Below are 25,590 nucleotides of genomic sequence, written 5' to 3'. Positions count from 1 at the left end.
CTTAGATATTTATATATTTATTTATCTATATATGTCTATATATTTATTTATATATATGATAATATTCTGCTAGTATAATAGAGGTTTTGATTTGATCTAATACAGGTGTACTAAAGAGTTAGGTCAGTATACTTCACATTAGTTATGCAGTTTATATTTTTTGCAATAGTTATCTAATCTTATTCCTTAGCTGGAAGTTATCTGTATATTAATTGTCTCAGAGTTTTAGCAGTACTTGCAATATTGTAATATTGTTGATTCACATGTCATGCTTGATGTTTTATACATAGGCTGTTAATAACAGTTTATATTTTATAATTTATTTTTAGTCTTGTATGAAAGACACATTATGCAGTAAGAAAGTAGAGATGTGCCTTTAAGATAATGGCCAGGTTTGACAATTAACTTTATAATTACCTGGTTAATTGAATAATAGATGGTTTTGCACTAGTATAAAAAGGAAAGCCTTCATTTTAACTTTGATCTGAAGAAGCGTACGTTAATAGTACGCGAAAGCGCTCATCCTGTTTTATCGTTCAATAAACTGCCTTGTGGATTTATGCCTTGTACCTTGACTGATTACTCCAGCGTGGTGGGTCCTACAGTGTTTTTTCTTACTGCTATCTTGTTGTTCGCTAGTAGACCCTTAGAGAGTGTGGCATCTGTTAGAATTTTTGCCTCTCTTTGTTTGCTGCACTCTCCCACATTATGGAGCTTCCATCGATAGAATTGCCGTTTAATCCGGAGCCGAGGATACCTGGTGACACATGGAACTCTATCACCAGACTAACTATCAATCCTTTATTGACCCTGGATTTACAGAATTTAGAAACGGTGAGTGGAAGAGATACTACCAACAATATTGAAGGGTTTTATACCTTGCTGAAGGAATTAGAAAACGATCTATTTAAATATCAAAGATTAGTATGGCAGCGTAAACATATGGAGGCTTGCCTCCACTTCAAGATTGTCCCCAAGGGTATGAGGGTGCTTTGTATGCCCACCTACGGGGACAGCCACTTAGACTTATTGCAGCAATGGCAGGAAATGAATTTGGAATTGAGCTATAAATATATTAGACTGATCATAGATTATTTTACACCCGTTGAACAGCAGCTGTTATTAAAAATTAAGCAATTAAACAGTGAAGCGAGAGAACGCTTCAACACTGAACTTTGCCTGAACAAGTTAGACCATTTGTATGCGCAAGTGCAGTCCTATGGGAACAGACTACAATTGACTAAGCATAGGAAGTTACTCAGAGACTACAAAAACTTCCAATTGGGTAACATCTTTGTCTGGCCCAGACATCCCAATGTGAGCGACGGAGAAGGTCGACTACGTCACCATTCAGCATCAGCAGAGCGTACGCTCACGAACTTGGAGCACAGCACTCCACTAGTACGCACAGCTGAGGGCGAGGTATTCAGCAGCAGTTCTGATGGAGCCTTCGTGACTCCACCCAATGAACCACCGATCCAAACCACTGGGACTCCTGTGCAAACACCTTTACCTAATCAGGAGGCCAATAAGAAGCGCATGATTCACCCACATACAGGGGCTATACCCAAAATTTTACAGCCCAACCAAGAAGCTCCACATTCTTCTTCTTTTTTTCCTTTACCAGTAAGGACCAACAACCAGCAGAGAGGTCGATACAACTCCTGCGACAGGAAGAAGAGGAAATTCACGGAAGACAGCCCGCAGCAGCGACGACGCAGAAAACAGTAATAAATTTATGTTTTAATTTGTCCACTATGACTTTAACAGACTCAGCCATTAGTTTATTAAACAAGGGACTCAGTTTTGTGCCATCTCAAGGAAGCAATTTGTATGAGTTGTTGACTGACATTAGAATATTTGGCAGAAACCTAGCATTGAAATTACTTTTTAAAAATAAAGATAGCGTTTCTTCTAGAGACAAAGGAATGTATGAGCAATGTAGAAAGAAGAGCATATATTGTCCACCTTTGCCTGCGCATATAGACTGCTTTATTCAGTTGTGTGAAGATGATCTTTATGAATATTTTTATGATAATCACAAAAAGAGATGCAAGTATTTTAATATGACTAAAGAAGAGAATGAATCCCTACACCTTTTACTTAACAACAGGGCCTTAACCATCAGGCCAGCTGATAAAGGATGTGGGATAGTACTCTTTGACACTGAGGACTATATCACCTATATGAGTAATATGCTTCAAGATGTCAAAACATATGAATCCATAACCAAGAATAAGATAGATGAAATACATGAGATCATAGAAGAAACTATTTTTGACATGCTTATGTGCAAACAGATCACACAAGAGCTCTACACGTTTTTTCATAAAGATTTTGTACGCATCCCCTCCATTAAAGGGTTACCTAAGATACACAAGGATCAGGATCCTCCACCGATGAGACCTATTGTATCTGGGGCAGGATGGGCCACTGATAATATTTCAGTTTATATAGAGAGGGCCTTCGTCCCTTGGTAGATAAAGTACCACATATTTTGAAAGACACCTACCATCTTCTTGAGTCTCTTGAACAACTAGATGTTAATCTAGTTAATGATGAGTACTTGCTAATCACCTTGGACGTGAAAAATCTGTTTACCTCAATCCCTAATGATGAGGGAATACAGGCCATTAGAGAGCTCTTGGTACATGAAATAGAATACAGTAATGACAGACAGATTTTAGTCTGCCAGTTACTTGACCTGGTCCTATCGTACAATGTGTTTTCTTTTGGTAACCAGATATATCAACAAAAGTGGGGGGTAGCTATGGGCACTTCGTGTGCCAACACGTACGCTAATCTTGTGGTCTACAGTTGGGAGAAGGAACATTTGTTCCCCCATGATCAGTTTAAACAGGTAGTCGTCTACAAAAGGTTTGTGGACGATATACTGATCGTGTGGAAAGGATCTAGTGAAGAATTTGGTAGTTTTTTGGATTACCTAGAGAGTTCCAGTAGTTTTTTGAGTTTTACCATGGAAGCCTCTCGTACAACTATTAATTTTTTAGATGTTAGTCTGAGCATCCAGGCAGGAAAATTGATTCCCTCACTTTATTGCAAACCCTGCTGGAAGAATACGCTCCTGAGCTACGACAGCATGCATCCTAGGCATGTCTTTCCGGGCATAGTCAGGAGCCAACTCATAAGAGTAAGCAGAATGTGTAAAGAAGAAGTGACTAGATCAGCTCAAGTAGACCTCATGGTAAAGTTGTTTGAGGAGAGGGGTTATGATAGTAAAATGATAGAGGAGATTAAGAAAGACCTGTTTGGGCCTGTATATGAGGTAGAATTTAAAGACAGGCAGAAACCATGTGGTTTTCATCCAGGCCCCCCAGCTAAAGATAAGATTAGACTTAGATTACTTATACTAATGATTATGCAGCAATAAAGAACATCATAAGTAGTAATTGGAAGGTTCTAGCGGTTGATCAAGATACTCTTTGTTTAGTAGGCAATAAACCTAGTATAGCCTACCGCAATCATAAGAATTTAAAGAGATTGCTTTGTGACAATTTTAAGTCTAGTGAAGCAACTGCTACTGTTAAGGTTAATAGGAGGGGGACATATCCCTGTATGCATTGCAACACCTGCAGGTACATAAGTAAAGAACAGGATTTTATATACCCCACATTGAACTTGACCTTTAGGCCTAGATTCTATGCCAATTGCGTGACACAGAACTTGATATATCTCGCAACTTGTGAGCATTGTACAGCCTTCTATGTAGGGCTGACCAAGAGACCCTTTAAAAAGAGACTATACAACCATATTTATGATATCCGCCAGAAAAAGGAACAAAATGCTTTAGCCAAGCACATCATGGCATTTCCTGATCACACATTCTGCTTTAGAGTTCTTCAGATTGTTAAGAAAAGTGATAGAGGAGGGGATCATGTTAATCATCTAGAAAAAATAGAATTGGAATGGATCTTTAGATTTAGAGCACATATGCCTCCAGGTTTAAATGCATATGTTTCGCTCAAACCCATTCTGAAAAATAGGGACTAAATATGCATGTCCTAGTGGTAATTCAGTAGGTATATACAAGCAAACATATATACACTTTTATACATCTACAAACAGTTTTGAAGCTGTTTTTATCCAGGATTGAAGTTTAGTATCTCTATAGACCAGATAATATTCCTAAATATACATTTATACACACTTCTTTGTTTCGTTTATCCATTTATTCAGTTGGAATCATACAACTTTTTACTTTTTATATTTTGAATCAAGGTTCCTTATATATTTCATCTTTGCTAGTATGTTTGTGTATATATATGTTGGTTTCAGTATAAATGAATAAATATAAATATTTGTATATATCAGTGTTATTATATGTACATGCACATATTTTAGACCACCAGAATGTCTTAGATATTTATATATTTATTTATCTATATATGTCTATATATTTATTTATATATATGATAATATTCTGCTAGTATAATAGAGGTTTTGATTTGATCAAATACAGGTGTACTAAAGAGTTAGGTCAGTATACTTCACATTAGTTATGCAGTTTATATTTTTTGCAATAGTTATCTAATCTTATTCCTTAGCTGGAAGTTATCTGTATATTAATTGTCTCAGAGTTTTAGCAGTACTTGCAATATTGTAATATTGTTGATTCACATGTCATGCTTGATGTTTTATACATAGGCTGTTAATAACAGTTTATATTTTATAATTTATTTTTAGTCTTGTATGAAAGACACATTATGCAGTAAGAAAGTAGAGATGTGCCTTTAAGATAATGGCCAGGTTTGACAATTAACTTTATAATTACCTGGTTAATTGAATAATAGATGGTTTTACACTAGTATAAAAAGGAAAGCCTTCATTTTAACTTTGATCTGAAGAAGCGTACGTTAATAGTATGCGAAAGCACTCATCCTGTTTTATCGTTCAATAAACTGCCTTGTGGATTTATGCCTTGTACCTTGACTGATTTCTCCAGCGTGGTGGGTCCTACAGTGTTTTTTCTTACTGCTATCTTGTTGTTCGCTAGTAGACCCTTAGAGAGTGTGGCATCTGTTAGAATTTTTACCTTCCTGATTGTATTAAATTATATTCCTTGTACAATACAGTACAGTTTTAGAGGGCATTTTAAATGTATTGTTTTGAAAATTTTCCAGTAAACAATGAAACAAAATGCATGCACTAATAATGACAAAACTGCCCAATTCAGAACATTTCCATCATAAAAGTCTACTCAAACTTCTACAGTCCACCAGTATCAGTACATATGCACAATCTCTGAAGAAGTAAAAGTTATCTAAATAATTCCACATTAAAGAGATCTGTAACTAATGAAGAGGCTGCTGCTAGCAAACAACTTTATATTTCATTGTTTCATCCACAAATAAAGTGCCTATTGCCCTTGAGGAATAAGTTGCCTATCTTACACTAAAAATGATAAGCTAGTGATATTGCAATAGGGAATGAATGTCAAACTGATAACAGGTTCATAGTTACTAGGTATCTTCACCAAAAAAGAGTGCAGCATCCACCCCCTTTGCAACACAGTACAATATCAGCAATGCATTTATCTACTGTGGGAGTAGAACCCACAGCCTTCTGCATCAAAAGCAAGTACACTACCTGTTGTGCTATTAACAATGCAAGCCAACCATCATAAGCAGCACTAAACCTTTGCTCACCTGCAGCTCTCAGCTCCTTCTAAAATCTACTCATTCAGCTGTATCTCTGAACTTTGCAGCATAAGAAATCTGGAAAAAGCCAACATTTATTTGGGGGGGGGGGGGCAAAAGCTCAAAAACCAGGGACACATTTTAAACATTGCATGCATAATGTTGGAAAGTTGCTTGAATAAAATGCTGTGTTACCACCATACATTTCACTACCAATTCTTAAACCCAGGATCCTGTGCAAAACAGTCAGAGCACCATACCACTATGCCAAATCAGCTGTTTTGTGAAAGAAAGGAAGAATGAAACTTAAATGGCTACCATTTAGTGAATTCAGTTCTCACCATAGCTGTCAACCTCTTAGCACAAAACAACTGAACAAAGCCAATAATGGCGGAATACAGCTCCAAAACATATTCAGTGAATTCAGTTCTCACCATAGCTCTCAACCTCTTAGCAAAAAACACCTGGACAAAGCCAGTAATGGGGGAATACAGCCCCCTAACATATTCAGTTCTCACCATAGCTCTCAACCTTAGCACAAAAAACCTGGACGAAGCCAATAATGGGGGAATACAGTCCCAAAAATAGGGACAAATTTCAAATATCCATCTTCTAAACTTAGTAATTTGCTAGAATAAAACATTTTGTGTTACCATGTACTTTCTGATTATGAAGTCTAAAATTCAAATGCTTATCATTTTTATTTAACATTTTTTAACCACGAAAGTCTGACTTAGAACAAAAGCCAATTTTCAGCAGAGGCCCAGGGAAAAACACTCCAGACAGACACGTCTTTGTAAGATGGGAGACACCAGAGGAAACCCACACAAACACAGAGAAGACATGCAGACTCCACACAGAAGACACTCCAGCCAAGAATCAAACCAGAGAACCTGTAGCTGTCGGGCAACAATGCTACCACTGCAGCAATGCACTACTGATTTTGTAAAGACACAAAAATAGAGAAACCACAGATTTTGAGGAACAGAACAAGTATGAGGGAAAAATTTGCAGTTGTTTTACAAATGGTGGTGGGTAGGGAATTCAGGCTCTTGCCACCTGGGCCCAAGGTACAGAGTTCAAGCCTGTTCTCTACCCACCACCATATAGCACTTGGGGCATTTCACACACACACACACACACACACACACACACACACACACACACACACACACACACACACACACACACACACACACACACACACAAACAAGAGAATAATCTATCAATACAGTAACTACACAGTTCAGACTCACAGGGATTCATATATAGCAACATTGCAGGACAGTAACATGTACAGTATCTAGGAGATTTACTAGTAAAAGGTCACACACTACAAGACTATCATGTTAGCAAGGCATACGAGAAGGCAAAAGGACAGCACACATCAGTTCATCTAATGATCTGAAATGTGACTGCATCTGGGCTTCTCATATACTTTGTTATAATTCTGTTGTGTAGTATCTATGATGTCACAAATCATATGCTAAAAACATTGTTTTTTTGTTCTAGTCCATAAATCTCCATTGGAAGAATATCAGCATGTGAGCAAAGCAAAAACAATGATAGGGCCATGTGCCATAAGACACAAACACAAACATTCACCTCAGCAAGAGTTTCAGTTCTGCACCATTTCACAGATACAAAAGGTTGCTCAACTCAAATCACTCAAAAGGTCATTCACATCTGACCTGTGCCAGCCTAGAAAAAACTGATTTAAGAATAAGTAATAAAATGCACACAGTCATCTGATTATCTCTACTACAGACTCAAACAAGAATTACGCAGTTGTACATCTGCTGTGACTGTCATTTATATCCACATTTACTGTACAGTAATGCTGCACTAGAAATAGGTATTTTAAACAACTTAAACAGAGATAAGTCTTAGTTTGCCTCAAGCAAAAGCATTATTAAATGAATAAAATTAATCAGCATTCAGGACTGGCATCTGAGTGTGAGCATAATAACTTTAATAAACTGTTCGAGCACATCATGCTGAATTACCCTTTTATATTGCTTCACTCAGAATAAAGACATGCATACACATAACTTTTTTAAGAGTTGTACACACTCCCCATTTTTTTTTTTTTTTGCAAACAGTTCAAAACTTTATGATAGGTAAGTGTTTCAGATTTCTTGTTTCACTGAAGGGAAATAACTTTCTCTTATAGGTTCATAGGTTCATACTAGGCTATCTGCCCGAGGGCATTTACAAGCCTAGCCCATAGTTTTGTGGCTTACGCCACCCCTTTAGTATGGGGAACTATACCCATTATTTTGCTGTGCCTCTGTTGAGCAGTGACACTGAGGTAATCCCTGGGGTATATCTGTGATCTCCCATCCATTGGTCAAGATTTCTCTTGAACAAGGCCAGCGAGGTGCTCTGCCTCACATATACCGGGATTTTATTCCACAGCATAGGGAGTCTTTGGGTGATGAATCTATCCCTCCAGCACGTCCTATTAATAGCCGTGTCGAGGTTTAAGTCTCCGCCCTTGTGGCTCTGACGGATCTAGATTTTTGAGGTGAAGCATATTCATCAAATCTGGGTTTGACATGGCCTTGTATGTTAGGCAAAGGTCACCTCTGAGCAAGCGTGGCGACTGAATAGATCTGGAGTTCTTTCAGTCGGGCAGCATAGGACAGATGTTTGAGACCCTTTATCCTTTTGGTGAGGAACTTTTGTGGCCTCTCCAGCTGCTGCAAGTGTCGGGTCAGATACATTCCAAATGGGGCATTGTACTCAATCATTGGTCTGATGAGTGATGAGTATAGGGAGACTATGACCTCCCTTGATCTAGATGAGAATCCCTTCATGATAAGGTGGGCAATGTAGAAGGTCTTCCTAACTACTTTAGCTACATGGGTGTCGAATGACAGACTACTATCAACCTGGGTCCCCAGGTCCCTGATAACTTCTTCTGTGCTCAGTGGATTGCCACCTATTTGGTAGCTAGGGTTAACCTTGTTTTTCCCGAAGGGTATGACTATGCATTTTTTGGCATTTAACTTTAGGCCATGGCTCTGGCACCAGTTATCCGTTTCTGTGAGACCCTTCTGAAGGATATCTGTGTCAGATGTGTTTTCTACTATGGCCCAGTTTGCAGTCATCTGCAAACTTTGTCAGCCATAACCCTCCTGTGTTTGCTTGTACTTGGAAAAGTAGATGCCAAACAAGAGTGGGCCCAGGACTGAGCCCTGTGGTACACCACTTGTGACAGGCTTTGAGTCTGACATGGCACCAGCAACTCTGACCCTGTGGGTTCTGTCACTCAGCCAGGTTGCAACCCATCTTGTGATGTATGGGTTAACATTTAAGCTGATGAGTTTTTCAATGATACCCGAGTGGGGTATTGTATCGAAGGCCTTCGCCAGATCGAGGTAGGCTGTATGGACTGCCTTTCCTCATCAATGGCTTTGGTGACTGTTTGAAAAAGTCAACCAAGTTTAGAAGGCATGATCTGCCTTTGACAAAGCCAAACTGGGATGGATCCAAAGTCTGCAAATTCCCTATGTCTTTATTTATGAGGTCCATTATGATCCTCTCCATGGCTTTGCAGATAAGGCTTGTCAAGCTAATGGGCGGTAATTTCCAGGGTCGGTGGAGGCACCGCCTTTGTGAAGTGGGACCACAGTTGCAGTGCGCCACTCCTGGAGTGCGTATCCAGAGGTAAGACTATGATTAAACAGCTGTCCTAGCTGTGGGTTTAATTCCTCGTTGAGTTTGTGGAGCACACAGCCGGGGACACCATCAGGTCCCATGGATGCTGTGTTTTTGCTTTGGAGAGCAGTTCTCACTTGGGTGTTGGAGATGTTTGGGGGCTGCAATCGCTTGGTATAGATATCTCTCCTTTGGGGGAGGGGAGAAGTTTGCACTGAACCTGTCAGCCAGTATGTTTGCAATGTCTGTAGGATCAGTAATCTTCACATCATTTTGAACTAGCTCTGAGCATATCTGGGAGTTTCCTCCCAGGTTTCTAACATAGCTAAAGAAGGCCTTATGATTGTCTTTTGAGTCTTTAGCTATTTTTCTCTCAAAATTTGCTTTGGATGATTTTATGAGAGCTCTTAGTTTTTACTTATAGTGATCAAGGGTGTCTTACCTTTTAAGGATTTTGCTCTATCTTGTAGTAGCTTCCTCCTTTTGTTGTAGAGTTTGTTTATGGCTGGGGTCCACCAGACTGGACGCTTGCCTTTGGTACAAAGAGTCTTTGTTTTGCTTGGGATTGCCTTATCCATGCAGTCCTGCAGGTGCTGGTAGAAGGCATTTGTAAGTGATTCAGCGGCTTGAGTACTGTTTTCCACCGGCTCGGGGGCCTTAAAGGAGACCACACTAGTCTTTAGAAGTGTGAAGTCGGCTTTACAGTACAGGATTACAACTGTCATCCTGTACTGTACTTTAACAAGTGGTGTTTAGCAGTTTCAGTTTCTGATTTACATACTATGTCGTTTTCTTAATAGTAAAGTTATTGCTTACTTTACCTTTTTTCTTGTCCTAAAACAACACATTTTGCTGCCTCTGCAGCCCATTCCTGGCTCAGGGTTCTGGTTGTTACTTCCAAAAATGTGGTTACAATTGTGCCATGACAGTACACCATCCTTTTTGAACTCTGCCTAAACTAAACCTGAAGCCGTTGACTGAACTTGTGCATGGAGGTTGAATATCCAAGTCACCCGCGCAGTCCAATCAAATCCAGCCCTGCAATAGCGAGCATGTACTAAATCCAGCTCCAAGTCGCCCGCGCAGTCAAATCCAGCCCCGCGAAAGCTCAAAACGTACCTCACCTCTCCCCTGATTGGTCTAGCCTGCAGATGAAGCAGTCCAGAGATCCTCTGTTCTGTGAAGTCATCACCGCACAGACTTCTGGCCATCTGCGGGGCAGAGATGCCTTCTCCTCTATCCAGACTGCTGACAAAGGCAGTCTGGAGTTCTGTCTGAGTTCCCAGTGCGTGCGCGCATGCGCGGAGTTCCTGGACTCGCGATTTTAAATGTTTTTTTTTTTTCTTTTCTTTTTTGTTTGTTTTCTTTTTGTTTTCTAGGTGGGGGGAGCTGCAGTTCTGCAGTCCTATAGCATGAGCCGCCCCTGCAATTGGATGTGCTCAATAGATCTCCAAGATGCATATTACCACATTAAGATGGACAGGGTGTCGAGGAGTCATCTACACTTCCGGCTGGGAGCCAGTCATTACCAGTTTCATGCTCTGCCCTTTGGTCTCACCATAGCCACCAGAGTGTTCACCAAATGTATGGCAGTAGTGACAGCTCACTTGAGACATCGAGGATTCCATGTGTTTCTGTATCTGGACGACTGGCTCTTTACTGCCCCCACCAGGCATGTACTTCTTCAGGCCAGGGACAACACTCTTCAGCTTTGTGCCCAGCTGGGAATTTCTATAAATTGGGAAAAATCTGCCTTATTGCCCTCTCAATCTGTGATTTTTATTGGTGCAGAGATAGACACAGTAGACATGTTGGTTCGTCTTCCTGCCGAAAGGGCACAGAATCTGGTTCTTCAAATTCGGTGCCTTCTTCCCTTACGAAAAGTCAAAGCCAAGATTATTCTGCAACTTCTAGGGACCATGGCTTCCACCATATTACTAGTGCCACTAGCCAGGTTACACATGAGAATTCTTCAGTGGCTCCTGTCATCCCAATGCGTCCTTTCAGCACCTCCCGTTATCTCATCACATTCTGCTCCTATAACTTTGCAAGAAGGACCTCCTTTGGTGTCCCTCACCAACCTGTTGCTACTGTGACCACGGATGCCTCACAGATGGGGGGGCATTATCTTGGCAGGACTGTCCAAGGCACATGGCAAGATCACGAGGCTCACCTGCTAATCAACGTTCTAGAGATAAGGGCGGTGCTCCTGGCATTGCAAGCACTCCATGACCTTCTGCCTCTGGGGACTATTGCAATACAATCAGACAACATGTCGGTGGTATGGTATATCAAAAAACAGGGAGGAAACAGATCTTACCCACTCTGTCAAGAGGCCATGCGAGTTTGGAAATGGGTGATAGCTTCCCAACGTTTTCTGGTGGCAAAGCACATTCCAGGGACAACCAACGTGATAGCCGACAAGCTCAGCAGGGCAATCTTTATGCCTAACGAGTGGTCCCTGAAACAGGAAACAGCAGAACAGATTTTCCGCAGATGGGGACAGCCTTGCTGTGACCTCTTTGCCAGTCCAGTCAATGCCAAATGCAGCAGCTACTTCTCCCTCATCCCCCTTCCAGGGGAGTCACCGAGAGACGCACTTGTTCATGATTGGCCCCTGGGTCTCCTGTATTCTTTTCCTCCCTTTCCTCTCATTCCCAAGGTTATTCAGAAAGCTAAATGGCTGGGAAGCAAACTTATCCTTGTTGCTCCTTACTGACCTCATCAGGTTTGGTTCCCCTTCCTCGGGCCTCTTCTCTTTGACGATACTTGGATCCTGGACCCAGCTCCAAACCTGTTAACTCACATGTCAGGTTCGCTCCATCCCTCATTACATACCGTCAATTTGACAGCGTGGCTGCTCCAGTTCCATCCCTAGTCAGGCTTCATGACTTCTCACCCTCCATGACTCATATCCTTACGTCTTCTCATAAACCTTCTACTAGGAGACTATATTCCAGCAAATGAAGAAGATTCTCTATCTGGGCAGATAAACTGAATGTTGATCCCTACATTGCCTCCATTCCAGTGGTTTTGGAATTCCTGTCTGAGCTTTTTCACCAGGGTTCAATTGGCAGCGATTTCAAACTGTCATCTACGTTTTCAAGATTTGAATCTGATGTCACATAAGCTGGGCAAAACCTTCCTTAAAGGTGCTACTTTGTTGAGACCCCCCTATCAAGAACCTGTTGCCTCATGGGATTTAAATTTTGTGTTGTCCAAATTGACTTCTCTGCCCTTAGAACCTTCCCATTCATCTCCTTTGAAATTCCTGTCTTGGAAGACTTTGCTTGTGGTAGCTATCACATCGGCCAGATGGATGTCAGAGTTGCAAGCATTTTCTGCAAAACCCCCTTATCTGATTTTTCGCAAGGATAGGGTGTCCCTTCGTACTAATCCCTCCTTTGTCCCCAAGGTATGTTCCCATGCCATTTTGAATCAGCCCATAGAGCTTCCAGTGTTCTTTCCAAATCATTCAAATGCAGCTGAATACAGGTTTAATCAGCTGGATGTCCATAGACAATTACATTTTTATTTGCACCGGACTAAGGAACTCAGGGAATCAGATCAATTATTAATTTCCTTCTCTGAATCCAGGTCAGGTTTACCAGTTTCCAAAGTGACACTCTCAAATTAGATTTCTAGCTGTATAGCTTATGTTCACAATTCTGAGGGTAGACCTTTACCCTTTAAAATCAAGGCTCATTCTACCAGATCTCAGTCTACCTCTGCAGCCTTTTAAGCCAGGGTTCCACTTGATAATATTTGTGCAACAGTACGTGGGCTACCCCTCACACTTTTATTACTCATTACAAATTGGATTTAACCTCCAGGGGTCGAGCTTCATTTGGTTCCACGGTACTCAGGAGTATTTTTCCTTGAGCCACCCAAGAATAAGGTGCTAGGGACGCTGTCCCATATGTAAGAATGAGATAGGTGAGGTGGGACTACAGAACATAAAGAAGTTATGTACTCTAATGTTCCATGTTTGTAGTCCATCTCGCCCTTCATTCTTACGAACCCACCCGCCTACCCCCAGCCTGGAAGTACCTGGAGACAGGAAAATATTATTATCTTTTTTATGGAGACCTTTTAGTACTGTTTTTTTTTTTTTTGGTATAGTTATTATCTTTCCTAGTTAGCAGCAAACAAGATCTGGGGATTGTACTGATGCACCATGGGATACCTACCTAGCCACGAACCAACTAGAAGACTTCCAGCTTGTAAATAGGCCGAGTCGGAGCCGAGGATCGGCTCCAATCCCATATGTAAGAATGAAGGGTGAGAAGTACTACAAACATGGAATGTTATGGTGAGTACATAACTTCTTATTCTTTAACTTTCTATTGATTTGTTTCATAAGTTATCCATTCTGTAACATAATATTGTCTATCATTTCTTTCCAAACCCTTTAAAGCATCTATACACATTGTTTTATAGTTTGTTTTTCCACTTTTCTTACATCTGTCAATCAAAAAAACAGTTTTTATATTTTTCTTTCACAGCTAGCCACCAGTCTAATTTTTGTAACACACTGTAGTGGAAATGTGATCTTTCCATAATCGCTTATTTATTTTCTTTCCATTTTCATCCTGTAATTTCTCATTTATTCATTTTATTCCTTTTCCCAATCTGATATACTTTTTATTTTCTTGTATTTCTATCTATGTGGCTGAGTGATCCGAAAAGCCTGTTACAAGTGTCTCTCCCTTAGCTTTATTTAAATCTTGTGATATAATAGGGTCATAGTTTCATAGGTCCTTGGTTAGATGGACATACTTTACAGCACCGACTACCCTTGTCTACGAGGGACATGAGGGCCACTCCTGGGGTGAATTTTCGGTCACTCATCCATAAATAAAATAATATTTTTCAGTTTTATATACACATCAACTATATGTCAACAAATTATTGTTCCAAATCTTGAAATTGATACATTTTATAACTTCAATTTTTTTCTTAACATCTTTTCTTCTCAAATCACAATTAAAATCTCATGTTAATATTATATTCATGTCAATTAATACATAATTCAGAATTTTATGAAATTTTCCCTTTTTTTTTTTACTTGTAACATGGTCATACAATGCTATAATTCTATATACCTGATCATGCCATTTGAGATCTTCAACAGCTATTCTTCCCATCATTGCCAATGTTATATTCAATATTTTCACTGACTTTCTACAACATAGTTTTTTCCTAGGTTCCATATTTTAAAGTTTCTTTGTAATTTCTCCTCTTGTCTCAGACGTTTTACATTTTCCAGTATTATTGTGTCAACATCACATGTAATGCACCAATTTAGGAAGCTGCTGTTCTACTTATGTTTACTAAAGAGCTCTACAATTGTCAATATGTCTATGTTGTAGTTTACCAGAAATGATGTAAATTTGAGTATTTATCTCATTGGAATTATCCATTTCATTTCTTTTTCTCTTTTATGCTTATCCCTTTAAAGTATATTTTTTTGTCTCTTACTATTTTGCCATTATAATTCTTTTTCATTATTTTCCAACTTATATCTTTCTCATGACTTATTTCAGAGCCTTCTTCTGTATTATCTTCTGTTTCATTTTTTCTTTATCCTGGTCTTTATTTTTAACCTGATCTTGCTTCTCTACTTCCTAGTTATGGGGCTGTTTCTTCTTTCTATTTACTGTCCGCACTTTTGTTTTCTTCTTCTTCTTCTTCAGATGTTCTTCGTGTTTCACTGTTGCAGTCATCTCATTTGGGTTATCTGCTTGCAGTAGCCCTCAGTCGGCCTGATTAACAAACTCTTGGGTCCTGCGTCAGTTGCTGTCCCTTCTTCCGTGACGTCAGGGGTATAAAATATGCAGCTGACGCCATTACATCAGTCTTTCTTGCCGTGCAGTGCCTGAAGCAAAAGTAGTTTGCAAGTGCCAGTCGGCCGACTCCTGAAATTTTCATTTTCGAGTTTCAGAACTGAAGTCTTCAGCTAAAAGCTAAGTACCCCATTGGAGAAACTTCTTCTTGCTCTAAACCGATGTTAGTAAAAGTAAATAATTTCATTACTTGTGGAAAGCAAATACCTCATAAAGATTTTAATTCGTACTGTATTCCTTGCCTAGACCCTGACCACGACATACCTCGCTGTTGGTTTTGTACCTTATTTAAACCACGAACTATCCATCGTCGGTATATTTTCGCTTCTAAATATTTTGGTGCTCGGTTCAGTTATCCTGATATGTCTTCGGTAAGCCATCCGACTACCGATGTTCCTAAAAAATGCAAAGATAAAGACAGAGACAGGCCGCCTAAGTCCAAAGCTGCCAACGAAGCTTCTCCTAAGCCAGTCGCCAGTTCACTGGTACTCAGTGAGGTGCTTTCGCAGCCCCTGCTACCCACTACTTCAGATTCGCAGGCCTCTACTGAGACCCATTCGGAGTCCGGTATGATGCAAGATGCTTCAACTATGGAACCTGCGGATGTCTCTACTTGGATGGGTCCGGAGCCGCTGTGCAGGCACCGGCTTCTGAGGGTGTATTCAGGCCTATTGACGTGTATTAAACCAATGCCATCTTCTTCTTCAAGACATAACACTCGAACCATGCCTAGAAAACTGATGCCCAGACTGCATGGTCAGGCCTCTATGCCTAAAAACAAATGATAAGAACGGCTGAAGACCTTATTACTTTAATCAGGGGAAGCCAGCCTTCCCTCTCTAAGAGACCTAGGACTGAGTTTGCTTTTGATACTTCTGACCAGTATTCTGAAATTTCTGTTTCCTCTGTTGACCAGGATTTAACCTTATCTACTTTTGAGGATTCTGATGCTGAGGACTCTAGTCCCTCTGCTTCTCCCCCAGAGGATTTCTCTTTTGGTGAAACCTTGCATACTCTCAGGGAGCATTTTTATTGGGAAAGTCAGGATTTCTCTGATTCTAAAAAGAGGCTTAGGGATTTCTTACTACTGCCCCAGCACAGGCCTTTAGCCATACCCTCCTGTACTAGACATTGTTGATGATGCCTTTTCGGAATGTAGCTTGGCCCCTGACTCTTTACCTCCTGCTCCCAGAAAACCTGATAGATGTGAGAGTCAGGGACCCTGTAATAAGTTCCTTTTAAAAATCCTACTGCGGATCCTGAGGCCATTTCACAGGGACCCAAGGGCATTAAAGCTACTACTGCCAAAAATCCTACCCCCTCTGTTAGAGACTCCAGGGTGCTGGATAGATGGGGTAAGAAGGTATACACTTCTGCAACTTTGGCCATTAGGGCCTTAAACTGCCAGTTTCATATGTTAAAGTATCAACAGCATATTGAGCTTTTGAAGATGGCCGAGTCAGAGCCAAGGATTGGCTCTGAACACAACCAGCAAGAAAGAAGGCGAGAAGAAGACAACTAACATGGAACGTTATGGTAGGTACATAACTTCTTATTTTACGTTATCCCCAATAGTCTGTTACCCTCTACATTCATCATACTAGGGATATGAACATTTTTTTCTTTCTTCATTTCCCCATCCACTAGTCCATAATCCTCCATTATGATATACTTTGCTCGTATCCATAATTTCTTTACAAAGTTTGCTTAAATGCTTCTTTAAAGTCTCTTTTTCATCTTCAGTTCAAACATGCATTTTCCTTTTTTGTTTCTCTGTAAAATACTTTAACCACATAAGTATTCCGTGGATTACAGTTGTATTCTTCTCGTATTCCCCCCAAATCTTCCCAGAGTAAAACCAATCAAGCAAATATCACAAAGTGTCTTTTTATGAAAAAGAATAAAAGCTCTTACCTCATGAGCCTTCACTCCCAGTGGGACCATTTAATTATCCCAAATGCCATACCTGTCCATTTATTTTTCTTCTTTGTTCTGAATTCTTACCATGAATTTCCTTTGACTGTTGACATTTCCTTTCTTCTGTCCATTTCTTCTTGCTTTCTTTGCAGTTTTCTTAGCAGTTTTGGTATACAATTTCTTTTTTGGGCAGTCTTCTTTTAAAATGTCTTCCAGTTCCTCCAGTTATATTTTGTCTGTAATTTCTCCCCATGAAACATCTTTTCCACTATTCAGCTTGCTCTGCAACAACAGTTCACCCAAAGTATCATCCTGTAACCCCCCCTCCCCCGACTGGGGGTTTGTAATAACACATCCATTGTTGTTTTGAACAGTTGCTGCTGATGAAACAAATTTTGCTGAAACATTTCTGCCAAATCTTAGACAGACAGACATTCATGTCTGTGCTGTCTGCCATCTTAAATCTCCTTGAGTGCTTGCACTGGAATCGAAACAAGCTCTCTCCTAACGAGTTGGGTAAGTTCCCCAATGCCCTGGCCAAATTTTCTGTACTAGTGGAATAGTGTAAATACCACATTGGATGTCCCCTGAAAAAAGGCCACTAGCCTAGTGAGACTAACCCGATCAACAAAGGATAAATAAAATAAATTCCAGATATTTCATTTGGTATCTCTCAGCCACATATCCTTAATTTAAATAAATCTAGTGATGCAGGGTGCAAAGGTGTTTCCTTAGCTGAACTACTTGCTTCTGGCTGATTTAACATGGAATAGGATGATTTCTCCAAAGGAGTCTTTTCTAGGCTTCTTCCCGTGTTTGGGTGTAATGATGAACAATGCAAATCTTTGAAGGAATCCCCTCAAATGCCTACATTCATAGGATGCACATTGGATGCTCTGTGCTGCAGAGCATATCTTTTCCTCATGTATGGTCCTTCAGATTGTTCTGTCTTAGTTACAATATTAGTATTTTTCAGAGTCTTGGGTCTCCTGATATCAGCTGCACACATGGATGTTACTGCAACAGTGATTTAATGATTACCCTATAACTATTCGGGATGTATCCTGCCAAGACTGTTATCTGGCTGGTCTACTACAGCTCTGGGTGCCTTCCACATGCATTGTACATTTGCTCAGACTTGCAAGCATGGTAGTGTAAAAAGGGCATAATGACCCAAAGTCCAGAACTTTCTTGGCATGGTTACACTTGGTCAGATATTTCATTACCTTAGTAGCTTCAGTATCAGTAGTTGGCTTTGACTAAAGGTTTTTGGGAGGATAACTGGCTCATTGGGGACCATCCTTCCTTTTTTTCTATGTAAAAAGTTGTAGCAACTTATAGCATATGTATGTCAGGAAAGACAAATCTGCATCTGAAAGAAAGATACCTAATAATGATACCCACACTGTCTGTTTTCTGTTTAGGGTAGAGTCATGATGTCTGGTTCTGTAATATTTGCTTATTCATTACTCCTAAAACCATTTTTAAGTTGGCTCAGTTCCTTGAGATGTTTTCCTGAGAACCGCATCTGGAGGTTTTGGCTTGTGCAACAATGCTTGTAGTACTTTTTCTATGGATCATCCCCCCTTGAGATAAAGAAAAAGTTAACATTTTCAAAAGAGGTTTCTGAAGATACTTTTCCTCCTTCCCAACAATGAAAAGGCTTCTACTCAATTTTTTTTCTAGTGCCCAAGAAGAAAGGCATCTGGAGACCATTTTTTGTCTATCAGTTCTAAACACTTTTCTCATGGTTCCAAAGTTTAGAATGTTAGCCTTGCAGTTTCTTTTCCCTCTTCATCATCCTAAGGCTTAGTGAGTCACTCTGTAGACCTTAAGGATATCTGTCTGTATTACATCACCATTCACAAAGACTAAAGGTGTTATCTCAAGTTCTTTATTTTGGGGTTGCAATTTCAGTTTACATTTTAGTCATTTGATCTGTCTACCACTTCATGAGTATTCAGAAAATGTTTGGCTCCAGTCAATACCTTCTTCTGACCACTCATCTTTTACCTTGGATCCCTGTGGTATAGCACTTACAGCCATTATGGACCAGGGGTTAGCCACTTCCTCGGCAGTTGGGATCCCCTCAGTGGGCAAGGGAGAGCCACTCTTGTTGGTCCTGGGAAAGGGTCAGGGAAGGTATCCCTTTTGTGTCAGAAGACTGTGCCCAACCCCGGGGAAGCAGCTGCTGCCATGAGTAACATGGTTGGCCCCATTTTCCCTGTCAAAAAGAAACAGAAAACCAAGCTTGCATCTACTTCTCCTCAAATTTATTTGGATAGGAGTTTACTGGGTCTGGCTCAGGGTTTTATTCAGGCTATTGGTCCTTCTTGTGAACTAATTTCCGGTAAAAGAAAGAGGGATTTTTCTTCTCCTGAAGAGATTCAGGATTCTGAATCTGAACAGGAAGAAATAGGGAAGGATACATTTTTTTCCCCTCAGATTTCTGATTCAGACTCAGAGGAGGCTCAGGTTCTGATTCTCCCTGTAGGGGTTTCTCTTTTTGTGTAACTATTGCTAGAATATACGAGTGTTTTCAGTGGGAGATCACTGGGGTTTCTCAGTCCCTAAGAAATGCTATGAGTTGTTACAGAGGGATTTTCAAGAACCTGCACCCATTCCTCCTGTTCTTTCTGCTTTAGACAATGTGTGTGCTAACGCCTGCACTTTTCCCAATAGTTAGCCAGCTGCCCCTAAAAAGGTAGATAGGATGTATAATGTTCCTCAGTCTTTGAAATTTTGTTCACTTTCCCCACTCCTGACCCAATGGCTATAGCTTTAGTTGATCTCACTGCTCCTAAGCACTTAGTTAATTCTAATCCTACACTTTCTGATAAGAATGAGAGAAGTATTGATAGTATTGGGAAAAAGTATATACTTTCGCAGCTTTGATTTTCAGCATTTTGAGTTGTCAGGCTGATATGTTAAAGTTTGTTCTGATAAATTGTGAAAGTATGAGGAATGTTTTATCTGCAGTTTCTTCTTGTGAGGAAAATCTGCTTTAAATAACTTTTCTGTTACACAGATCAGTACTAATTGTTTGCTGTGTGTATGACTATGTTGATACTTTTTCCAGGGCTGTGGCCACTGGTTCTGCTTTGAGAAGATTTGCATGGCTGCAGTCTCAGAACCTCCTAGATGATGATGTTAAAGATGAAATTTTAAATTCACCCTTGGATAGTGATTTTGTGTTTGGCCCATGTGCTGCAGAGGTGGAACAGTGTGTTGAAAGGTTCAAGTTGGTTCAGGGAATTTTTTTCAGCCCTCCTTTTCCAGATTGCCCAAGGGATTTTCTATTTCCTCATTCAGTTTTGGCAAAAAAGCAAAGTCTCAACAAAATTAATGTAAATGGATGTTTAAGAAGGAATAGCACGGGGGTTCCAAAACCAAGTCTTGAACCTCCCAAAACCAAGAACAATCCAACAAGTCTGAATAACTGTTCAAGTGACCTTGTGATCCCCTCCCACCCTGGCCAGTTTTTTCTTCTAGACAGTATGAATCTCCATTTTTCTCTTTGGTAACATATTGTTTCAGACAAATGGGTTCTGAAAATCATTCATCAAGGTTACAGATGGCAATGAGAGGAAATTTCTGGTTTCCGGGGGGGGGGGGGGGGTAATTCCTTATCCAAAAGGTCAGACTCTTGTTCCCACCTGCTCTTCTTCATATGCTTTCCCAAGGAGTGATAGAACCTGTTCTTCCTTCTCAGGCGGGGAAGGGTTTTATTCAAGGATGTTCCTAGTATCAAAGAAAAAGAGAAAATGCTTTGAAATCAGTTATGGATCTTTCTTTCCTAAACCTTTTTGTGATAGTGTCCCAATTCAAAATTATGTCACTTCACAACCTGTTACCTCATCTTCCTCTTTCACGTTTCCTGTTAACCCTAGACTTAAAAGATGCTCATCATATTCCTATTCATCAAGACTTCAGACTAAAGTTTTGTGTGTCTGGATCACATTATCAGTTCTCTGCATTACTCTTTCGAATATCCACTGTACCAAGAATATTCACAAAGTTTCTAGCTCCAGTAGTAGATCATTGCAAGCTACATGATATCCACAATTGTCCATATTTAGACAACTTGCTTATCTTTTTCAAAGTGTCAGGAATCTCTCTCTCTCTGTCTTGGTGAGAGATCTCTTGTACAAGCTGAGATTCCAAGGGAACATTTAAAAGTCTTTCTTGACTCCACACAGGTTTCTGTTTCTGTAATGTCAACCAGACACCTCAGTTCAAAGTGTTTTTCTTCCACAGGAAAAAAATAGATCTTTATTTAGACCTATTTCTAAGGGTTTATACTCAGACTTCAGTCACTGGGAAGGAATACTTCAGGATTTGGGGTCTCATGGTATCTATAATTGTCTTAATACCCCTGGCAAGACTCCATATGAGAAAGATACAGTGCTATCTGAATTATTTTTGGATCCAGCATCAACACCCATTATCTTTTCATATCCCAGTGCTGGGGTCTGTCAGAAGAGAAATCATTTGGTGGAGACAACAGATATCCTTAAATCTAGGTTTCCTCTTCACCTTCCCTGCTCCAAAGCAGTCAGTCACCTCAGATGCTTTGGACTTTCCTTGGGGAATAGTTTCGGGGGGGGGTGCAGGCTGTGTGGGACACCAATGTCAGAAGCAAGTACATAAATATCAATGAGATTCTTGCACGGATCAAGGCACTTAACTCTCTGAACCATGTTTAGTCACTGGAACCTCTTCAAGTGGTTACAGGTAATACCTCAGTCATGTGGTAAATCATCAACCAAGGAGGAATCTAGTCATGCCCTCCCACTCTGCAGACTAGCCTCACTTGTTACACAGCACAATCTCACTCTACAGGTATCCTACATTCTGTTTGAGCAAAATTGTGTGGCAGACTAGCTGAGCAGGAAAAGGGCACACCCTCAGGAATGGAAACTAGATTGGAGATCTTAACAAGATTTGATTTACCTGTGGCATGTTCCTCAAGTAAACCTCTTTGCTTCCTCTCTGAACAATCAGCTGGAAAGATTCTACTCCAGGACTCCACACAAGAAGGCTTGGAAGACAGATGCCTGTTCTCTTCCTTGGACAGAAATGTTCCTGTATGCTTTTTCACCCTTTCCAGTAATATCCATGGTACTTCTGAAAATTCAGAGGAAATCTCCCAAGATCATTGTGGTGACTCTCTTCTAGCCCAAGGAAATGTGGTTCTCCCTTATTTTCGAAATGGCCAGGGGCACTTACCACAAGCTTTGTCACAGACTGGATCTACTCACACAAGAACAGAGGTGTGATGATGTGAGGTATTGCGAGCTATGCCAGAAGAAGTAGGGTAGTGGATGTGTATCATATGTCAGCACAGCTAGCTGGAATCTAACAAAGAATTTTATGTTATTTGAATATCAAATTGATTTGTACTGATGCTTGTATTGAAAATGGATTTGTAAAGTTGCTTGTGTTTAAAAATGTATCAACAGCGTGCCCTGCTGGGAAGAAAAAGAAATGTACATGCTTTATTGTAACTGTTTGAATGTATATGTTTTAACAGATGATACTGGAAGAGAAGAGGTTAATCACAGCCCGGCTGTAGCTAACTTTGAAAAATGTTCTGAAATTAAATTACTTGGTCTAGGCTATAAAAATGTATCTTACAGTTCTGATTGCAGCCAGAGACAAGCTGTCTGGAAAAACAAGTACCAGGAAGCCTTCTGTATTGTCTTTAGCAGTGAATAAATTGCCACTCTGGAATGGTAGAAGTTTGAAATTGCTTTATGACTTCCAGGAGTTGCAGCAGATCTTAGCAAGGTTTTGTGTGTGTGTGTGTGTGTGTGTGTGTGTGTGTGTGTGTGTGTGTGTGTGTGTGTGTGTATATATTAATAACACATGTTCTAAATCCTGATGGCTTCTAGCCAAGAGGAATAGCATGGGAAACCTAATTCAGATGACCACATGTATATGATGTCATTCTGTAAACTAGGACAAAAATGATGTTTTAATACCAGATGAGAGAGAAGTCTCAGCGCAGTTTGTTTTTGGAACCTGACACTGAAGGATTACTAACCTGCTTCATCTTGCCTTGTTCTAGTAAGTGACTAGGGAATACTAACTTTTGAGATTGATTAGGAAAATATAGAGAAATTAGTTTGTACTGTTTTTCTGTAACTGTTTGAACCTGTCCACCTGTGTTTTTAATATTTTCTGTGATTGAAACTCTGATGTTTATTGTAAATGGATATTTAGTAGTTTCATGTTCTTTTATTATTTATTATTAAATATTTTAAACTTTTCATTGAGGTTGGTCTTTTAGAGAATATTTTAACCTTTGAGGGTACTCATATCTATTTGGTGACTCTGTGGCCAGTCCTGAAAGCCTTACTGTATTGGTCAAACTACCATTTGTATTAATATTAATTTCACTCAGTAAAACTGGGTACCCTTATAAGAGTCTTAGAGTAGCTGGCTTGGGAGTGTGTGGTGGCAGTAACTACCTTATAGTCTGGGCAGAAAGGGGCATAACTAGTAAACCTGTGCCAGCCTTTCCCGTGTGTGTGTGTGTGTGTGTGTGTGTGTGTGTGTGTGTGCGTGCGCGTGCATGTGCAAATCAAATCTCAGATTGGAGCAGGGACACAAAGCACTGGTTTCACACCGAGAGTACTGGAGGACTTGGCTTGGACACTCCACTGAGGAATTAACTCTGCAGCTATGCCATTGGGGAGCCTTACTGGGGGCCTGGGGAGAGAGAGAGAGAGACGGAAACCCACACCCCGGGCTGAATATGTTCCCAGTGTGCTCTTAAAGGAAATTGTGCTTGATGCAGAAAGCTGCATTTGGAATTACTAAGTGTTTCCATTTTGTTCCAAGTGAACGTCCCTCTCCAGTGTCAGTGGCGAGGATTCAGGATCCTTGATTACTGGCCCAGCGAGGGGACATCACAAGAGGTGTTTTATACAACCTGCCACCAATCAACTTCAAATGACTGCCTGGATGATCATTCATTTTAGGCACTTGTTTACTGAGGATGGGCAGGAAGTAGGAATGGAGGCAAGAAAGGATGCTACTAGAAAATCATGTCTTACCAAATGGAAAGGGTTTTCCAGTTGGCACCAACAACATAACAAGCACCCATTCAGGGCTGTTTGTTTTTTGGTTTTACAGTATATCAAGGTTCATTTATTATCCATTTCTGCATGTCAGTCCATGGATCCTCCTCTTTCTGTGCATTCTCATGATAAAATATTTTTGAAAGAGGTTTTGCATAAGAGGCCTCCAAGAAAACCAGTGGCCCCTCCTTCAGATTATAATTTTGTGTTAGTGAAGCTAATGCTTGATGTTCTGTAGTCCTATCTCTCCTTCATTCTTACATACGGTTCAGAGCTGATCCTCGGCTCTGACTTGGCCTATTACAAAGCTCAAAGTCTTCTAGTTAGCTTGTGGCTAGGTAGGTATCCCATACTGCATCAGTACAATCCTCAGATCTCGTTTGCCGCATCTACGAGTGCTTCTTGCTTGGCCGTGGCTAAGTTTAAGACTTTTTCAATTATTACTATATTACCATTTAACTTTAGTGATTTATATGGGTCTAGATAGAGTTTAGTAGTGTTAAAGTAGTTTCAGACTTGTTGAAGAGTTTTTTCTTGACTTTAAATTACTTACTTTAATTGTTGAGAACTGGTTGGCCATTTGCCTTGTTCTTGTTTGGTATCCTGTGTGCCGTCTTTTTCTGTTTAACGTGCGCATTTGCACTTATTTTGCTATATTCTGTGTACAGTGTTTCTTATTGTTAGAGAATTTGGAATTTAAATAGTTATTACTTAGATATTTAGTGTTTCTGGTTAACGTGCGCATTTGCGCTTAATTTACTATTTTTTGTGTGCAGTGTTTCTTAGTATTAGAGAGTTTGGAATTTAAATACTTATTTACTTAGATATTTAGCGATTCAGCTTGCGTGCAGGGTCCTTTGATAATGTTTTGAGCATAGATTAAATTTGAGACAGTTTGGCCATTTTGATATTTCGAATTTGTGTGTGCAGTCTAGTTTTCTGACCTTCTAGTCTTATACTTTCTACTTAGGTCCGTTTAAGTTAGAGGACCTAGTTCTCTGTTCTTTCTCTCAGCCCAGAGCTAGGCCCATTTGAGTTAGAGGACCTAGTCGTCATGGTGTGTGTGTGCTAGTGTGGTAAGGGCTAGGCCCATTTAAGTTAGAGGACCTAGTCCTCATTGTGTTTGTGTGTTTCTGCTTCACCAGTTATCATGCCTAAAGAGGCAAAAGATCATAAACCCTTGGGTTTTAAAAAATGTGTAAAGTGCTCCCAGAAAATGTCAATTATGGATGGCCATAGTAATTGTTTTTATTGCCTTGGAGCCATTCATTTGCAGGTAACCTGTTTGTTTTACCATTCCATCAGCACCAGAGTTCTCCAGGAGTGGAAGAACAAGCTAATTTTGGAAGGTCTCCTCAAGCCTTTCTTTGAGGAAGACTTGGCCAGTTCTTCTTCCTCAAAATCTCATTCCTCCAAAAAAGA

At 40.1% G+C, this 25,590-nt stretch overlaps 1 protein-coding gene across 1 annotated transcript in view; it reads right to left on the bottom strand.

Moving 5' to 3' along the window:
• The window catches only part of CCDC69 (coiled-coil domain containing 69), a 931,420-nt gene extending 921,195 nt beyond the window's left edge, over nucleotides 1–10,225 (bottom strand). Inside the window, exon 1 of the mRNA XM_044075644.1 lies at nucleotides 10,142–10,225. Coding sequence (XP_043931579.1) covers nucleotides 10,142–10,189 — 48 coding nt within the window. The 5' untranslated portion in view covers nucleotides 10,190–10,225. The remainder of the gene's footprint in view (nucleotides 1–10,141) is intronic.
• Nucleotides 10,226–25,590: the final 15,365 nt, after the last annotated feature.

Source organism: Protopterus annectens, chromosome 6.part1, assembly GCF_019279795.1.
Source record: "Protopterus annectens isolate FY-2018-M chromosome 6.part1, PAN1.0, whole genome shotgun sequence".
Taxonomy (NCBI): Eukaryota; Metazoa; Chordata; order Ceratodontiformes; family Protopteridae; genus Protopterus; species Protopterus annectens.
Note: the sequence above shows the minus strand (reverse complement) of the source record. Positions and strands in the feature narration are given on the sequence as shown.